The sequence below is a fragment of the Ctenopharyngodon idella genome, chromosome 10 (assembly GCF_019924925.1).
Source record: "Ctenopharyngodon idella isolate HZGC_01 chromosome 10, HZGC01, whole genome shotgun sequence".
NCBI lineage: Eukaryota > Metazoa > Chordata > Actinopteri > Cypriniformes > Xenocyprididae > Ctenopharyngodon > Ctenopharyngodon idella.
Window position 1 is genome coordinate 1,850,029 of NC_067229.1, and position 17,258 is coordinate 1,867,286.

At 39.7% G+C, this 17,258-nt stretch overlaps 1 protein-coding gene across 29 annotated transcripts in view; it reads right to left on the reverse strand.

Moving 5' to 3' along the window:
- Positions 1-735: 735 nt before the first annotated feature.
- The window catches only part of ptprsa (protein tyrosine phosphatase receptor type Sa), a 202,554-nt gene continuing 186,031 nt past the window's right edge, over positions 736-17,258 (reverse strand). For all 29 annotated transcript variants that reach the window (XM_051907932.1, XM_051907928.1, XM_051907929.1 and 26 more), the window contains 9 exons: positions 16,855-16,974; positions 14,904-15,058; positions 14,462-14,747; positions 12,562-12,740; positions 12,342-12,468; positions 12,134-12,259; positions 9,508-9,662; positions 4,640-4,775; positions 736-4,524 (listed from right to left, as the gene is read on the reverse strand). In XM_051907932.1, coding sequence (XP_051763892.1) covers positions 4,456-4,524; positions 4,640-4,775; positions 9,508-9,662; positions 12,134-12,259; positions 12,342-12,468; positions 12,562-12,740; positions 14,462-14,747; positions 14,904-15,058; positions 16,855-16,974 — 1,353 coding nt within the window. In that variant the 3' untranslated portion in view covers positions 736-4,455. The remainder of the gene's footprint in view (positions 4,525-4,639; positions 4,776-9,507; positions 9,663-12,133; positions 12,260-12,341; positions 12,469-12,561; positions 12,741-14,461; positions 14,748-14,903; positions 15,059-16,854; positions 16,975-17,258) is intronic.

Below are 17,258 nucleotides of genomic sequence, written 5' to 3' on the forward strand. Positions count from 1 at the left end.
AAATCAGATTCTACATGCATTACTAAAGTCTTTTTGAATTCATCTGAAATATAATCCATGTTTCGCTCTCTCGACTGAAGCATCACGGACTGAAGGGAAAGAAAATAGCATCAGGTGAAAGGTTTAAGCCTTCTGGCAAGCCCAGTGGCATTTGTTGAGGATTCGCACTGTGATATTAACATAAACTGGCACAAATCTATGATGAAGCAAAAGATCATTCATTCTGGACTTAAATAAAGATGTTCTAGAACATCATGAGAATTTAGTTGTTCAGATCACTAACTCAACTGACTAATTATGCATATAATTGGATGTAAAAACAATTAAACAAGTGTTTTATCTGTGTTTGCTAGTGGTTTATGCACAAATGTGGAAGCTCGTAGTCAATCCACACGTCAATTACATGCCCGGGTCGTCATGTTGAAATTGCGAGCGGCGGGTGGCAAAATGCATGGAGATGAGATGTTAGATTATGAAGCATGTTCAGCTTATGGATGTGTTTACGATTCAGGTATCAGGCCAGATTGTGAAATAATTGATTGTTCTGTTGAGATGCCATGTGCGATGACAGCTGATTGGTCCTCGTATATGCAATTTCATTTCGCCATCTGCCTTGTCAAACTGAGCTCATGAAATTTTAATGATCCTGTGGAAATATAATGCAAACATGTTGCTAGATGTGAGTGACTTAATATTAACTGAATATTTTCAGATGAAATATGAGGCACACCATCGTTTTCAGACAACAGTTCTTTAATACAAAGTCAACATATCTACATACACAGTGGTTTCAAACCAATTATTGTGTCCATCAGAAGTAACAGTTTGAAAGCGATAGCACTTGGCCTTCATACAAAGAAAAACTATTTTCACGTTCGAGTTTGGCTTTTTTTTTTTTTCTTCTTTTTTGTTGGCCATGGTATTAATACGTTCACTTTTGAATATTGGTTCTTCATTATTTGTACGCTAATCGATTCATTAGTTTGGCTCCTGTTCTCAAAGGTCCAACGTCCTTGCATCAGGACAAACAGAACTTCCGAGCACCTCTGCTGACGTAGATTTTGGAGATCAGTCCGACAAGTCCAATCGCACGAGTGTCCTTTGCGTTTTCCCTCCCGAGGAAAAGTCTGTTAGAAACGCACAAAACTCCCAACAGTTTAAAAGGCAGCGCTGAAATTTCCAGATTCCAAGTTCTCTCGTACTTTGTCCCTTAATGGAAAATCCTCAGAGTAAAAAAACAAACAAACAAATGAACGAAACATGGCATGCATCTGTAAACTTCTAGAGCTTTGCAATGAACTACCGATGTAAGTAAAAGATGGAGCACAGAGGCAGTGGTGAGAGAGGGGCTTGAGCGATAATGACGTGAAGCTAATCACCAAACACGCAACCAATTCAAGGCAATTCGCTCTCGCTGTTCATATGGCATTTTATAGGCACTGGGCACACTAGCCCTTCATCATCCGAATCTAACAAAAGAATCACTCAGAATGAGAAAAACACAAAATGATTACTGCTTTAGGCTTGGGATGGGTAAAAACGTGATTCATTTTGGGGGGAATCTCATGAAACATTTCAATGAGAAATTATATTTTGCTTGGAGAAAGCCAAGTCTTTTTTTGAGACCAGTAAGTCTTATTGGAAAAGGAGAACCATTGTGATTTCTCTCACCACTGGACTGCAGTGTGTGGAGGCTAAGATAAGAATAAACAGTGAAGAGTTGGGAAAAAATAAATGAACAAATGGATCAGGAAAAAAAGAGGAATGAAGGGAAGAGAGATAAACAGGGCTGTTAGCGTGAGACAAAGCTTCTTTCAAAACTGTGGAAGGTTTCCATTAGCATAAACTTTTTTTTGTTGTTGTTTATCTCAGTATTGTTCAAAGACATAAATCTTGTGGGTCAAATTATACAAATACATATAATATATATTTGTTTATTTACAGGCATTATATTCAGGATCATAGTTGATATCTAACAAACGATCGAACATTCGGTGGTTTGAAAAGTAAAAAAAAAAAAAAGAAAAAAAGAAAGATGCCAAAAAATGAAAGCTTTCACAAAGATGGGTTGTAAAAAAATTTGTTTTTTGTTTTTGTTTGTTTGTTTAGTAAAATTTGGAAAGTATAGATTGTATATTTTTTTTTTTGTTCAATTCAATATTTAGTAAACCAGTTCTACATCTTTTATAAAAGTAATACTTCAGTTAATACTAGTACTATTGATGAATAACAACAGGATTGAAATCGTAATCCATACTTCATTATTGGGCAACAGGAAGTCAAAGTTCTCCCCTGCAACGAATTATGGGAAATCTCTGCATTTCCCAAACTCTTTTAAGGAATCAAACAAAAAACAAAACAATAAAAAGTCATTCATGATTTCATACACGCAATAATTTCACAATTTCATGGTGGTATAAAAACGAGTGCCCACTTCAAAAAAGAAAAAAGGCTATTCATATGAAGATTTGGATACATCTTTATATTCTGCATTTAAATATATTGTGAGTGTGTATGTATACATTCATGTCCCATTCGTTTATGTATACATGCACACAAACACATCTCACGTAGCATTTCTACAGTGAAAAAATAGAATGTCTTTTAACATAATATGAGCAAAATGAGCATTATTTTTCTTGCTAATTAAAAAAAAATGAGTAAAGTATCTTTGTTAAAAAAACAAAACACTAAACCAAGAAATAAATCAAAAGTTTGTTAAGTAAGAAGATAATAGTCAAAATAATACAACAGTAATATATTTTTTCCCCTATGATGTTACAAGAATAAGGCTTTTTGGAAATAAGATTACACACGGCTCCTTTCATTCTCTCACCAATCAGAACACTCCAGGTTCAAGCATTCTCCAGAACAGCCAATCAGCTCTGACCGTGGAGAGGAGAACCCTCCCCCTCACACGCATATGCATGAGTGTGTAGAACAGTCCCACCCACACCAACAGATTCACAAGATAGTTGTACCGCAATTTCATGATGCAAATACATGCCCATTTCTTGCTCTTTGTTAGCCGAAATCCATTGAAGAAACACCTTCCCAAAAAGAACCAGCAAATAAATGCAAGAAATCCCAAAGTAACCAGGAATGGGTCGTTTTGATGATGATGATAAAATAAATTTGGACATGCGGTTTCATCCTGGGCGACCGTTGGGCCATAAGGAAATGGATCGAGAGGTGGGACCAACACACGTCATCACACTCTCGCACACTTCCATCCGTTAGACTCTTCAAATGTACACGTACAGCATAATGGAGCGAAAGCAGCATGTTTGGTATCAAGAGCAAAACGAAACCAAAAAACACAGTTGTAAGATAAAAAGTCATTTGAAACGATGGCAATGAATGTTGGTCACTGGGGACGTCAAAGTACCGAAAGCAAGACGTAGCCACGCATCCCCTATCCGGCGCACCAAATACATGGTCTACGTCAATGGAGAGACCAGTCACGGTTGTAGTCGGCAAAGAAACTCCAGACTTCGGTGGTGGTTCCTCTGGTCCTAATCTCCATTTGACCCAATAGTTCAAGCTCCCACTGGCTCTTAAGATGATGGAGATGGAGCTACATTGGTAGAAACGTTTGCTAGCATGTCCTTGAAAGCACTCAAGAAACTGATGCGTTTACGGGATGCGATTAGGATTCAACCATTTCTTTGAATGCCTCAAGACGTGTTTGGCGACTCTTGTCAGCTCCAGTGGTTTCGAGAGTTACTTTCTCAAGTGGATGAACGGTTTGCTTCAAATTGCTTCTGAAGTGGCTCCCAATTTTGTCCGAATGGTAACATGTCACAAGGAGAGGCTTGAACCCGAGACGTGAGCAGCAAAAGAAGTCTTTTCCAACTTGTTTGTACCATTCCTCCAACTTCTCCATTGAGTACACTCTTGAAGATGTCAATGATGTCCGCTGCTAGACTGACAGATGTCCGTTTCATTGGAAACATTGCCATTTTAGTAAACAAGGAAGGATTTCAGATGCCAACCAACCAATTCCCCAACCAATTAGGTGCTCATCATTTATCGTTGTAGTTTATTTGCTGTATCGCACCAACTTTTCCTTCATTTTCTGTCTTTTTGTAGTATGTTCACAGAGTTAGTTTGGAAAGAAACGATGTTTGTCCTCCACATCAGAACACTTGAGGTAATGTTAGTGGTCCGACACCTACATCATTCCCACCCTCCAGCCTGAGCCGATACGTTTGGTTCCTCCATCATGAGTTTGGGATGTAGAAGTGTTTGGGATCCGTTTGCGCTTCTCCAGTGTTGCTGTCCAATTGGGGTTCCTCACGACATGTTTTGATTGGTTCCAAAAGACGATTCTTCAAAAAAACGTATGAATTTTGTATAGTTGTCATCGTTTCATGTTTTCAAGCAAGTTTTTATGGCTCAGGAGGCTGTTGGGGGGAGGGGGATTGTGGGGCAGGGGGGAACAAAAATGGCTTTTTACGTTGCATAGTGATCAAAACTTCCAAGGTACTCCAGAGCCGCCTGATAGCAAAACTGGTACTCGTCCTGTAGAGGGAAACACAAAGACATCAGCATAAACATTCGCTATTACTTCAAATCGCCAACCAATGAGCTAATAAACAAGACGATCTGCAGTAAAACAGAAGCTCTAGACTCTCACCTCTGTTTGCACCATTGCTGGCCGTTGCGTTCTCAGCATTTTGACCGTTTGGAAGATGTCCACCACACCCTCGTAGCGCATCCGCTCCAGCACGATGCTTAGCGTGATGAAGACCCCAGTCCGTCCCACACCGGCACTGCGTTGAGGAAAACATGTACAGTTTGTTAACATAACTGCTAATATCTTTCTGTGTGAAACAGTATGTTGTCACATGAGGAATCTTTCCTGCAAAAATCATTTTAATAGTCAGTTTTCCAGTGGAAACATCTAAATATACTCACTTACGGACAAGTGTTAATTTATTTTTCTTATCCTACTATCAAATTGATATCTCTTATTTTAAGTGCAAATATGGAATAATGGAATACAAGCATACTGGTATATTGCATTCATTTACACATACAACTATTTATTTATTTTTTTTAATTTATATGTGAAATAGTATGCAGTATTGCTAAATTGCATCCAGTTAACATCTCAGAAATAAAAAAATAAAAAAATTCGGCATGAAATAAAATACATTAGATTTTGAAAAAAATAAAAAACAAGAAATTGTTGTGGTCTGACCCAATGATAAATTGGAGATAAAAAAAAAAAATCATGACATTGTGTCTGTTCATTTGTCACACTAGAAGTGGAAGGTCTGTGCACATTATATATATCGCATACTACATTATTTCACAAATTCACCCAATAGCCGTCTACATAAATAGCAGAACCATAGAATAAATTACAGATGTTTCATTTGAACAAACACACACGCAAACACACACATGCTAAGCTGGTCTCGCTATGACAGCGCTTGAAATAGGAGGAGTCTTAAGTCTGATTTTTCAAGGCTGCCTTCATAAGCTGCTTTGGCATCGAGCGATTTCACCAAGCCAACAATAATTGATATGACAACAGGCTTATTTTTCCCTTTGCCTCCACTTGGCAAGATTGAAAGTGACAAAATGGCTTGGAAAAGCGGGGAGGGAGGCTGAAAGTAAAGAATGGACAGTTGCAGGTCGACTACGGCACAGAACCAATCGCAGCGCAACGTTAGGATGATGTAAGATTTCGGGAATCTAATGAAAAGCCAGTTTGGACTCTCACGACAGTGACTGTCAGGAAAACAAAACGCATTTGACGGTTCTGTCCGTCCCTGTTGCCAAAACCCTACAGAAAGGGGGCAGAAGAAAGGAAAAGAAAGAAAGAAGTGGCTCTCTTGGCATCGCATGGCTCTCAGACTTCACCGAAGCGCTGGTTAAATAGATAGACTTTCAAATCTGACAGGCGTGAAGGCGCACTGAATGAGAGGATTTACACTTCCATTCAGTGTACGTAATCATGCAATTAATGACAAAACCATGTGGCTCTATTAGATATGAAATCTGGGGGAGAGATGGATGGAGAGGAGAGAAATATGAGAGAAAGAGAGAATAAGGAGAGAAGATTAAAGAAATAGTTCATACGACACTGAAAACTGTCACCATCGTGTTATCTTTGCCTGGGAAACACAAAAGGTGAAAATTTAAAGGAAAAAAATCTTTTAATAATCAGTTTTCCAGTGGAAACATCCTTCAATCCACTTGACAAACAAAATTGTGCAAGTTATTAAATTTTGAATTAAGTGTTCATGTACTTTTCTTAAACCACAAGCAATTTTTTCCTCTTATTTTAAGTACAAGTGAAACTACACTGTAAAAAAATATTTTTTCAAAGTTGTAAATAAACAAATATTATCTGAGTATGTTTTAAGAAAACACATTTCAGTCTTATAACTTCAAAATTTCATGTTTAATTCAATGAGTTACTTGCAGTTTGTGAAATTTACTAGCAAGAAAAAAAAAACCTTTTCTAATAAGATAAGAAAAATCAATCAAAATACATTCTTGAGGTCCTACAGTCTTAATATTTTATGGAATTTTGCATCTCAAGTAAATATAACTCATTTTTAGATATTTTTACTGGAAAACAAGACTTTTTGTTTTCCAAAAAGAACCCAAAACCCCATAAAAACATCCCTTTGATGGAGATGCAGCACCACATGAAACACAAGCTGAAGAGAGAGAGAGAGACAGTGAGAAAGATGGATGGAAGATAAAAGGACAGTAAAGACAAGAAGTGGACAGACTCCAGCAGCTCTATAAACACAGACGTGTGTAAATGACGTGAGTGGGAGCTGAAGCAGGTGAGAGCGATTACTGCGTCTGGAACGAGTGAGTGAAACAGCAGTGCTGATGAACGGCAGGATCCACTCAGATGAGTGAGAGTGAGAGTTTAACCGGCAAACAGAGAGCGTCTGTACAATGTCAGCGCGACAGCAAATCTGAACACACACACTCACTGACATAGTGTGTGTGTGTGTATATATATATATATATTTGGCTAATGATGATAGATAGACATATATGAAGGTTGATTATACATACATATTATATATCGTGGGACCACCCCCCACAGTAGTTTAGATTTTTTTAGTAATAAAAATAATTTAGTTCAGTTAGAAAACAGACACTACAAATTAAAAACTGAACGCATCTGCTCAATGCAGTGTGAGCCGAACGAGAGTCGCAGGACAGATCAGCAGCAGGAGTCAGATTTTTGGCGGAAGATTTTTGGATTTTTACAGTATTTTGGATTTAAACCCAGTGCTAATAGGGAACCTGCAAAGGATTAGTTGTGTTTTTCTAGTTGTTGTGTTTTTCATTAAGAATAATAATGAACCCACCATTCAAGCAATTGCCGCCCCCGAATTGGCGCTAATTTGAAAGCGAAAGTAAAATGCGCACGGGCATTCATAATGGTGCGTGTCTACTGGTGCTGAGTGTTTTTAGTTCATTCATATGGAAGCTCAACTTCCATAGGAATTAATTGAAAACACTCGCTCTGCTCCGCACTGTTACGAATGCCCGTGCGGCCTTGCGCATTTTACTTTCGCTTTCAAATTAGCGCCAATTCAGGGTGCATTTCTCTTTTGAATTAGCATTTTAAAAGTCGATTAACTGGTGGGAAAATTTCTTCACCATCACAACCCTAATACATCACAACCCTATATATATATAGATAGATAGATAGATAGAAATAAATATATATCAACCTTGTACTTCCTCATACATGAAGTCAAATGCAGTTTCTCTCTCTATACTGCAGTCTTCACTGAACACAAGCGCTGTATAATGCAGTTTAACATGCAGCAGAGCGTCAGTCGTATCTACAGGAGCAGGAATCAGACTCCGAGGCTCACGGGGACAAACCGTGATTTATGTGCGGCTGGACGATGTCTTCTTTAGAAGAGTAACGATTTGCTTGTTAAACGCTGGCCATGGCGAAGGACACTTTAGTTGCTAGTCATATCTGTAATGAGGAACAGCGGCCCATAGCGCCGTAATGGAGTCACATGCATCATTTCTGATGATGGCCAGGGTTTTTCTTTTTTTTTTTTTTTGTATCTGTGTGTGCTATTATTGTACCTATGATAAAAGCAGCCGTCCCACGCGAGCATATGTGCTAGTTTGTGTTTATTTTGAAGAGAAGTTCAGACAAAAACAAGCTTCTAGTGAATGATGTCGGCTGTTCTGACCAACCCGCATTCAGGATTAGAAACATCTGGTTTAAAATGTAAAAAAAAAAAAAAACTTTTAGAGCTTACTGAATTAAAAAGAACAGCGTGAACATTCTGCTAAATGTCTTGTTTGTAACATCACATGCATTTCTCATATCTGTTTTTTTTTTTTTTTTTAATTTTTTTTACATAATACAATTAACATTTGGCACACAAGCTGAATGAGAGAGATATGCAAATCCACGTTTATTTGTATAGCATATTTCCACACACCGATAGTGTCAGATTCACTTTAAATAAATTTGTTTAGGTTTGGCGTTTATAATAAATGTGTTTATAATAAATGCCACTATAATTTATGTATGTTTTATACTTATATTTTTCATTCCTATTCTGTTCTGAATACAATTAAATTTGTTGTTCAGTGAGGGAAACTAAAATACATATTTATAGTGATTATACTTTTTGTAAAACTTTCATTTCATTTACCAGTATTTTACATTATTTCTGAATAATTTTATTAGATGTGACTTATTTTTTCAGAAAATACGATGTATATATATATTTATATATATATATTATTATATATATAATATATGTATATAAATATTATTTTTGTATCATTGAAAAACTATTTTAGCTTTTATTAATATAGTTTTTATTTTATTTTAATTTTAGTTAAAGTTTTAGTAATTTTGTTTTGTGGTTTTGTCCTTTTTTTATACTTTTTAAAAAATATCTATGTAGTTTTTTTTAAATTGTTTTTTAGTTATTTTAGTATATGAAATTAATCTAAAATGAAAATGATAACTGTTGCTTTGGCAAGGTTTATATATTTTTATTTTATTTCAGTTTATATTATTTTGAGTGTAGTATTTTTTATGGTTTTAGTGTTTTTTAGTTTAGTTACTATAAAGATATTCATATATATGATAGAAAATTATATATACACACACACACACACATTATAGGACGATAACTATAATGATAAATATATAGTTCTAAAAATTGTTCTAAATATAAAAGAATAGCAGAGTTCACAGCACAACTATAACGACAACGACAGAGAAACAAGATTGTTGGAATCCCATTCAGAATGATTTTTTACAGCTGATGAACAATAAAAACATTGACAGCCAATCAGAATCCATCTGCTCGAGCATTCAAAGCGACACACGACAAAAACATGCTTATAATAAACAGAACGATATAGTGCTTTGGTGTGGATGCTAATATAGACGGTAATATCTTATCATTCTTGGTGTGAAAGGGTCTTCAAAGCTCTTATTGGATGTTAAACCATGTTTGCGTGTGTTCTCACCTGCAGTGGACAGAAATGGGCCCGTCCTGGCCAAACTGCTCCTTAGTTTTATGCACCTGGCCAATAAAGTCAATGAATCCCTCTCCTGATTTGGGTACGCCTTGCTCCGGCCAATCAGTGAACTGGAACTGCCGTACGGTCCTGGACTGGCCGTCCTGTGAGCGAGAGAACAAACAAACACAGTTACATAAAGTCGTCAAGTCGAGTTTCATCCGTTTCTTTTACTCCGACAATCCCGAATCAGTCAATCGTTGGCTTCATCCAGACAGACGCTGACAGGCACAACAGATACGGGAGAAACTACGGCAAACATCTACTCTCCGATCTGAGCCAGCTCCACACCCTTCTGCCTTTTGTCGTCCTTTCTTTGGCTGGAATAACTCTGGGTTAAGGGAAATCGATGGTGCGTCTGCCGTGACGAGTGTCGTCTCGTGGAGACGCTGCTAAATGGAGTGATCCGGGCGGGTGATCGATGGCGCGACTCGAGGGTTGGAGAAACCCTGCAGCTCCGGCACTGACGGATGAGAGGAGAGCAAAGACACCCGGCGACGGATGAGGCCTGTTTCGCGGAGCGAGAGAAAGCAAGCAATCGAAGGGAAGCTCAGGCAGAACGAGGCACAATTAAATCGTGCAGAAGGGGCTGGAAATATTCACTCATCCCTGCAGAGAGAGTCTATAAGAGAGGCTGACGGATCAAACCGGCCGAGTCCAAACTTAATCACAGCCTAACTTCAGGCTTTTTGGATCACACACGCATTACGGGGCAGACAAAAGCTTGTCCATTTCCTCTACATTTCTATTTCCTAGGCTGGGTGCTTTTTTTTATTTTGCTTGTGTTAAATTCATTTTTAATGAATCAGTTCAAACTACAGGTTTCCATTAATCCAGTGAATTTTTCCCTTGTGTTCATTAAAACATCCGCCAATTATCAAATGAATAAAGCAATAAAACATACATTAATCGATACAAAATCATAGTTTTTCTAATTGATCTCTATGCTTTCTTCCAGAACAAATACATAATCATCAACAAATACTGTTTTATATTCTGATCTCCTCATGATCCCCTTCTGATCAACTGAAACAAGCAGATTGTTTTTGCTGCAAAACATGAAGGGTGAAAGAAAACGAGGCGGAAAAGAGCCCGAACCGAATTGTGCGTGCACAACCTACAGGCCGAGCCATGTGTGTCCAATCGTGTGATTAAATACGTGACTTGTTCGCTGCCAAAGCGAGCGCCGCATCCTCCCATCATGCCTCAGTCCAGGCCCCGCCTCCACCAGTCCGCTCTGATTAAAGTTCTCATTGATTTGGCGGGCCTCGCTCTGCAGTCTGATTACTGGAGAGTCTGTCTGGATGATTCAATCACAATTAAAGTGCTTGGCTGGAGTGAGCGACGCTCGGGATGCTCATTTCGTCTCGGGCCTGTCCGCTCGAGTTTGCACGTACGGTGACAGTCAGAGCGTTTGGCTTTAACGGTTTGCTGGAAAGGCACTCGACTGATGAGGGCTCGAGCGCTTCTGCTAACGGTCGCTCAGCTGATAGGATATTCAGCCATTTCTAGAGGAAGACCTACTGCTGAGACTCATGGGAAGCACAATTATAAGATGGCTAACGACATTTCGGCTATCTACAGAAGAAAATTTCCTAAAAAAACATTGTAATCTGTATAATCGGCAGTAATGTGCTTCCAAAAGCAAGGAAAAATTATGAGGGTCACTTACAAAAATACCATGGTATCATCATGTTTTTACCAAATGATTTATATCATATTATGATATAATATGATACCATATTTTAATATATATTATATAAAAATCAATATTAACTCATACATATTAATAAAAATATCAAAAATACAATAAAATTATAATAAAAATTTAAATATATAACATTACACAATTATATATACAAAAACCTTTTTATAAGAGAAATTAAAATTATATTTAATAAAAATTTAATTAATATTATTACAAAATGTATATTAAAACATGCACCAGTTACAAAATCAATAAAAATGCAACAATTATTTTTAACTATGCATAAAATACCACAGATTTACCATGTTTTTACCACATGATTTACCATGTGTTTTTTTTTTTTACACATCATTCAGTACCATGGTATATATGAAATTACCATGATATTACCATGTTTTGCCCAAACGATTCCAAGAAAACACTATGATATTCTTTGATGTGCCTTGGATGATACCATGATGTGTGAATATAGTAATATTTAGTATAACAATATCAATGTACCATGTTATTTAGATGATTTCAGACATGGCACCATGATAATTCTGCGTTTTTTGGACATGCACCATATACGATGATATTATTGGAATTACGTGTAAATATTTCCTTTACAAAAATACTGAGTGATGAGAGTGATGGGATCAGATGGTAATACTATGGTATTCTGACATATACCATGGTACTGAAATTCATATACTGTGGCTTTTATATGGTACTTGTCCATGGTAAATGTCCAAAATACCATGCCAGCACCATTTGTAGTACGAATACCATATCATTCACTAAAAAAAATTGTTGTAGGATTTACTTTGAAACCATTTCCACAAAAATTCAGCACAAGACATTTTTGTGGTATTTTTCAGGACTCACCCGGGCATCCGTCACTTTAAACTCTCTGAGGATGTACTGTGGCATGTTGTACTCCGCCATGGGATCCACCACAAAGTACTGATATCTAGCCGAACGCTCCGCCGGCCAGTACTGGTGACACTTTTCCTGCAAAAACAAATCAAAGCACAATTAAATGACATCATCCGGAAGCCGAAAGCTGTTGGTCTTGAAGAAGAGCAGCACTCACTCGTCCCATCTCTCTCAGTTTGGTCAGCATCACCACAATGGTGGAGTTGTTCTCCCACAACATCCTCCAGAAGTCCTCGGTGGTCTCCGCTAATGGGCCCTGTGTGGCTATATACGCCTTCTGTTGTCTACAGGAAAGAGAAAGTCAATTAAATGCAGCAGAAATGTGCTCAAATTGGCAAAACGAATGACTTCCGGTTGCTTCGTCTCCGTCGGCGTACCTGTATCCGTCGATGAAGCTGGCGTTGATATAGTCGGACCCTTCCAGCCCTCTGATCGGCTGAAGGCACACTCGAGTGGTCTCGTACGGCATGATGTTGACCAGGCGGTTTTTAAATTTGTTGCATGGCAGATTGGCACTTATGAATCTGGAGGTGTGGGCTTTGGAGTTCGCTAAACGCTGTGGGAAGAGAAAGACACAAACACGATAACTAAATTGAGCTTACTTCCAATGAGGTTACGGATATTTAGGCTTGAAGGACACATGGGAGTCTCAGAGAGTCGTTTAACTTTTTATTTTTGGTGTAATGGCTCTATTTTTTCCTCTCCACCTGTTCTCTGTTCTTCTCAGACTGTTTATAAACAGGCGAGACTGGGTGACCCAGTTTACGTGGGGTTGCAGGAACCTGTCAGCGCTCATTGCTGTTATAATTATCAAAAACCCCATTTATCGTCCATCGGGTGGCACGAAACCCTGCTCCGAAAAACTGGAAAGTCACACAAAACTTTGCCGACAATCGGCGAAATGGGTCATTGTCACTTTTAGGATGCCGCTTTGTACTGATACTGTGACAGGACGCTACCGTTTTGTATGCACACATACACCTCGTACTCTCATGTCATGATCCAAATTAGAGCTTGTAACCATCAATTAACATCAACCAAGCCACAGTACCCGTAATTCTTCTCCATTTCTAGGTCAGTTGTCTGGAAGGATTGTCTCCTTTTAACTGGATGAGCCTGGCACATCTAGAAACTGTGCCTCGCTCTCGCTCGCTCTCTCTCCTATGTTCTGCCAGGTAATGCCTTTGCCCCGTTATAAATCCATTCAGTTCCTGCTCCAGGCCTAGTCTTTCTCTCTTTCTTTCAGAAGCGGCCACTGGCTGTTTGTCTTTCCTTTGAGTCTTTGAGTAGCTTTCAAAGAGGGACCTGGAAGGGCATGAGGCATTCCGGTGGGAAGCGGCAGCCATGAACCGAGCTTTTGAAATAATAAGCACACACACACACACTTTAGCTGGCTGGTTTAGTAGGCCGGGTTGATTTTATGGCTAGTAAGGCATACCAATACCCAATTATCTCGCTACACTGATGCTACTTCATATTTTTGTTCATTTATGTGAGGAACTGATTCTAACCAATTTGAGAACCAATTCAGACCTTTTCCCTAGATAGTTTGACGACCCCTTTAAAAGAACCGACTCATTCGTTAACAAACTGGACATCGCTAGTTGTGATTTAGCTGACAGAAAACAGAGGGCTTTGTTACTGAAACGTTACATGATTTTTGAAAATAGCAATGGTACAACCTCGTTACTGAGACCCATTGCTCAACTAATTGCTTTGCTACCTCGCTAATGCTAGTGCCCAACAGTGCTCCCTGAGCATTACTTTGTTCCAGGCTAAAGAAATAGACTCAGAATGAGGGACAAAGCCTGAAAGAGCAAAAAAAAAAAAAAGAAAAAAGCTGGGAAGAAGTAAAAGCTTTTCAAGGTCTCAGAGGCCAGAAACCTGCAGGACTGTTCAAGTCGCCAAATGGAATCCACAATCCCTGTCTGCTCATTAGTGAACGCATCGCTTCTCCTCAACATCCGTCTTCATCGGGTGATAATTACCCTTCCCAGAATCCCTCTCTGGCTGTTATCAACTCGGCGACATCTTTTAGTCGTTTTTGTCACAACTAAGAGCTAGATTTTCACATCTGCATCAATGGTAACAAAACATGCTCCCGAGAGAGGCAGATTGTTATCAACTTTCCTATGTGGCACATTCGATTATCTTGCACCCACCAGATCAACACCGTCTGATGAGATGTAATTAGAGGTGAGAACTACTTTTGTGTGGCTAGTTGCACACAATACGACTTTATCTTTGGTGTTCCTAATTGCAGTGCCTTCTGGTTACCTTAAACTCCAGTTCCATGCCGCTGACGTGCTCTCCGGTCTCCACCTGCGCCAGCTTCTGGATGTAGGAGAAGAGGCTTCGCGCCGCCACCTCCGTGTTCCCACAGGCGACGGCCTCCAGAAGGGCGTCGTGGATGAAGCTGTACTGGTCTTCCGTCTGCACCATGTAGTTCCTCTGGGAGCGCATGAGGGTCACATGACCATAGATGTCTACAGTCTTCTCATGCTTGATGCGTTCTAGCATAGCGTCGATCACGATGAAGCAGCCCGTGCGGCCCACACCAGCACTGAAAACACATGTCGTACAAGTCAGGGATTAGTTGCAGGCAAGTTTGGTTTTCTTTGCTAAGGACATCAACTGCAACTGTATGAACACCTAGACTTGTTCTAGACCAAAAGTTTCCGGCTTCAGGAGCCTTGAGAAGTAGGAACAGGGTTCAGACCTGCAGTGGGCAATGATGGGACCGGCGTCCGGTGGATTGCAGGTTTTCACCCTCCTGAGGAAGGCCAGGAATGGAGTGGGATACTCGGGAACGCCGTGGTCCGGCCAGGCGGTGAACTGGAACTGTCGAACCTCTCGCTTTTCACTGGAACCATTCTGAAACAAGAGCAATTGCCTTTATGTTAAGTTGCATGAATTCACAGGAACAAATCCTATTGCGATACATTAGTCCTAGTTCTAGCATTAGCATAGTCAAGCACCTTACAGCTATGACAAGTCATGCTACGTCAACATGAGACGTTGATACACATGTGTTCTGGCATCGCCTTGTGTCACCAAAATGTCTTCTACATTGTATTTCGATGAAACAAGCGAGCCAGGAAAATGTCTGCCGCAGAGGAGATTTCGGTAAGAAGAGGGACAGACATCAGTGTCCTGCTAGTTCTAACTGCTAGCATTTATTTCTCATCCTGGACGTCTTTAAAGGGAGGTTTTGCATTTCAATGTCGCTGCTGTTCCAACAGAGGCTCCCTTTGAATAAATGAATAAATAAACGATGTAATTAAGAGCAAACTGGCCCAGTTTTGCCGGATACTTTTTTTCTCTGGCTGTCTTCTGCAGGCTGTGTTTCTCTGCAGTGGATGGGCTTGTGCAGGATTGTTTTTAAGAATTCATGACTCTGGGTCGACTGTGTGTGCGACTGCAGGATATGCGCACACATAAATACACCTCAGTGTTCCAGCGAGTGTGTGTGTGTGTGTGTGTGTAAGGGTTGTAAGCAAACTCTGACTATTCAGCCTTGCAATGCAATACAATGAACTGCGGTGCAAAAAAACACACACCTCGTCTGTATTCGAAGATGTCCCTTTAGTAAGGACAATGTGATATGACTAAATAAGCCATTATGTCTAATCTAAACTGTCCAAGAAGACAATTTAATTGCTTATTTATAGCTTAAGAGATCTCTCGAGATCCATTCTGAAACTAGTGGAATACTAGAGTTTTCATTTCTGGGACAAATCTGAGAAGATCCAATTACTGTCCGTGCTGTCTAGGAGAATCAATTGAGATATTGAAGAGATCTCATTTCTCTTTCCTGTGGGTTTAAAACGAAAGCTTAATCCCGTAACCATGAGCACACTCTTCATGCTCTGTACGACAGTCTTTCGTTAATCAATGCTTCGGCTCGTGTCTTATGGGCGCCCTTCAACTACAGTAAAAGCTCAATCCATTTTAATTCACGTTACGGTCTGACCGTGCAACTCGCTGACCCCTCTCTATTTCTCTTCCTCGCTCCCAACCACTTCATGTTTACTTGACCGCTGCGCCGTCTGGGATGCCAATTTTGCATGGAGCCGTTTTGCTCTGGCCACTTAGCTAAGTGCCTCTCTTTGGCAGGCGTAACATTAAAAGATGATGGATGTGGAACGAGGAGATTATAAAAACATGCGCGTGTGTTGGTGTATACAGTCGAGATGAGAACCCGGGGAGGGTTTCGGGAAAAAAACGTCTCGTTCGCCTCAACCGTTTGCAATCATCCCGGTTGCGTACGTCTGTCGGGACCGAAAGCAAAACTGTGTGATGTGTCTGCTCTAAGGTCCAGAGGGAAATAAAAGGTCCATGCACAACGTAAAACTCTTCAAAAACAGCTCAAGCAAAGTGTTCCTAGAGGAGGGAGCACACTTATCTCAGAAACGCCTTGTGTAGACCATGGGTGTCCAATCCTGCTCCTGGAGGGCCAAAGACACCTACCTGGAAGTTTCTAAGATTCCTGAAGAACTTGATTAGTTTTAATTAGCGTTGGAGCTAAACTCTGTAGGACACTGGCCCTCCAGGAGTAGGATTAGGCACCCCTGCTGTAGACAGTGCTTGGATCGAATCTAGGGCTGTTTTCTTTGATATGAGAGCATGCTAGGTGGCACTATTACACGGGTAGACACAAAAAGTCTTACCTTGTGTAGAGAGAAGGTGCGCACGCAGAAGGTGGCGAGTTCGATGGTGTCCAAGAGCGTCACTTGAATCATACCGTAGGTCTCCGTCCCTCTACTCGGCCAGTATTGGTCGCACTTTATCTGCGGAGGGTGAGGGAATGTTAGCATACCTGATGTCTTTCAGGTTGGTTTAGCTGCCTTTATTGGAGGTCGTTGACTCAGATTTACCCAGACATTTTTATGCAAATACCTCCCAAATCTCAGTGTGCTGAGGAATTACGTTGCTATTGAACTTAACCTCACTGAGATCCTGCTCCTTTTTAATTTTTTTGGTCAAATAATCATATGGGAGCCAACTAAAGCCTTTTGCAATGACACCAAATTACTTTTGATTCTTGAAATGAGAAGTGAGACTCGTAATAGTC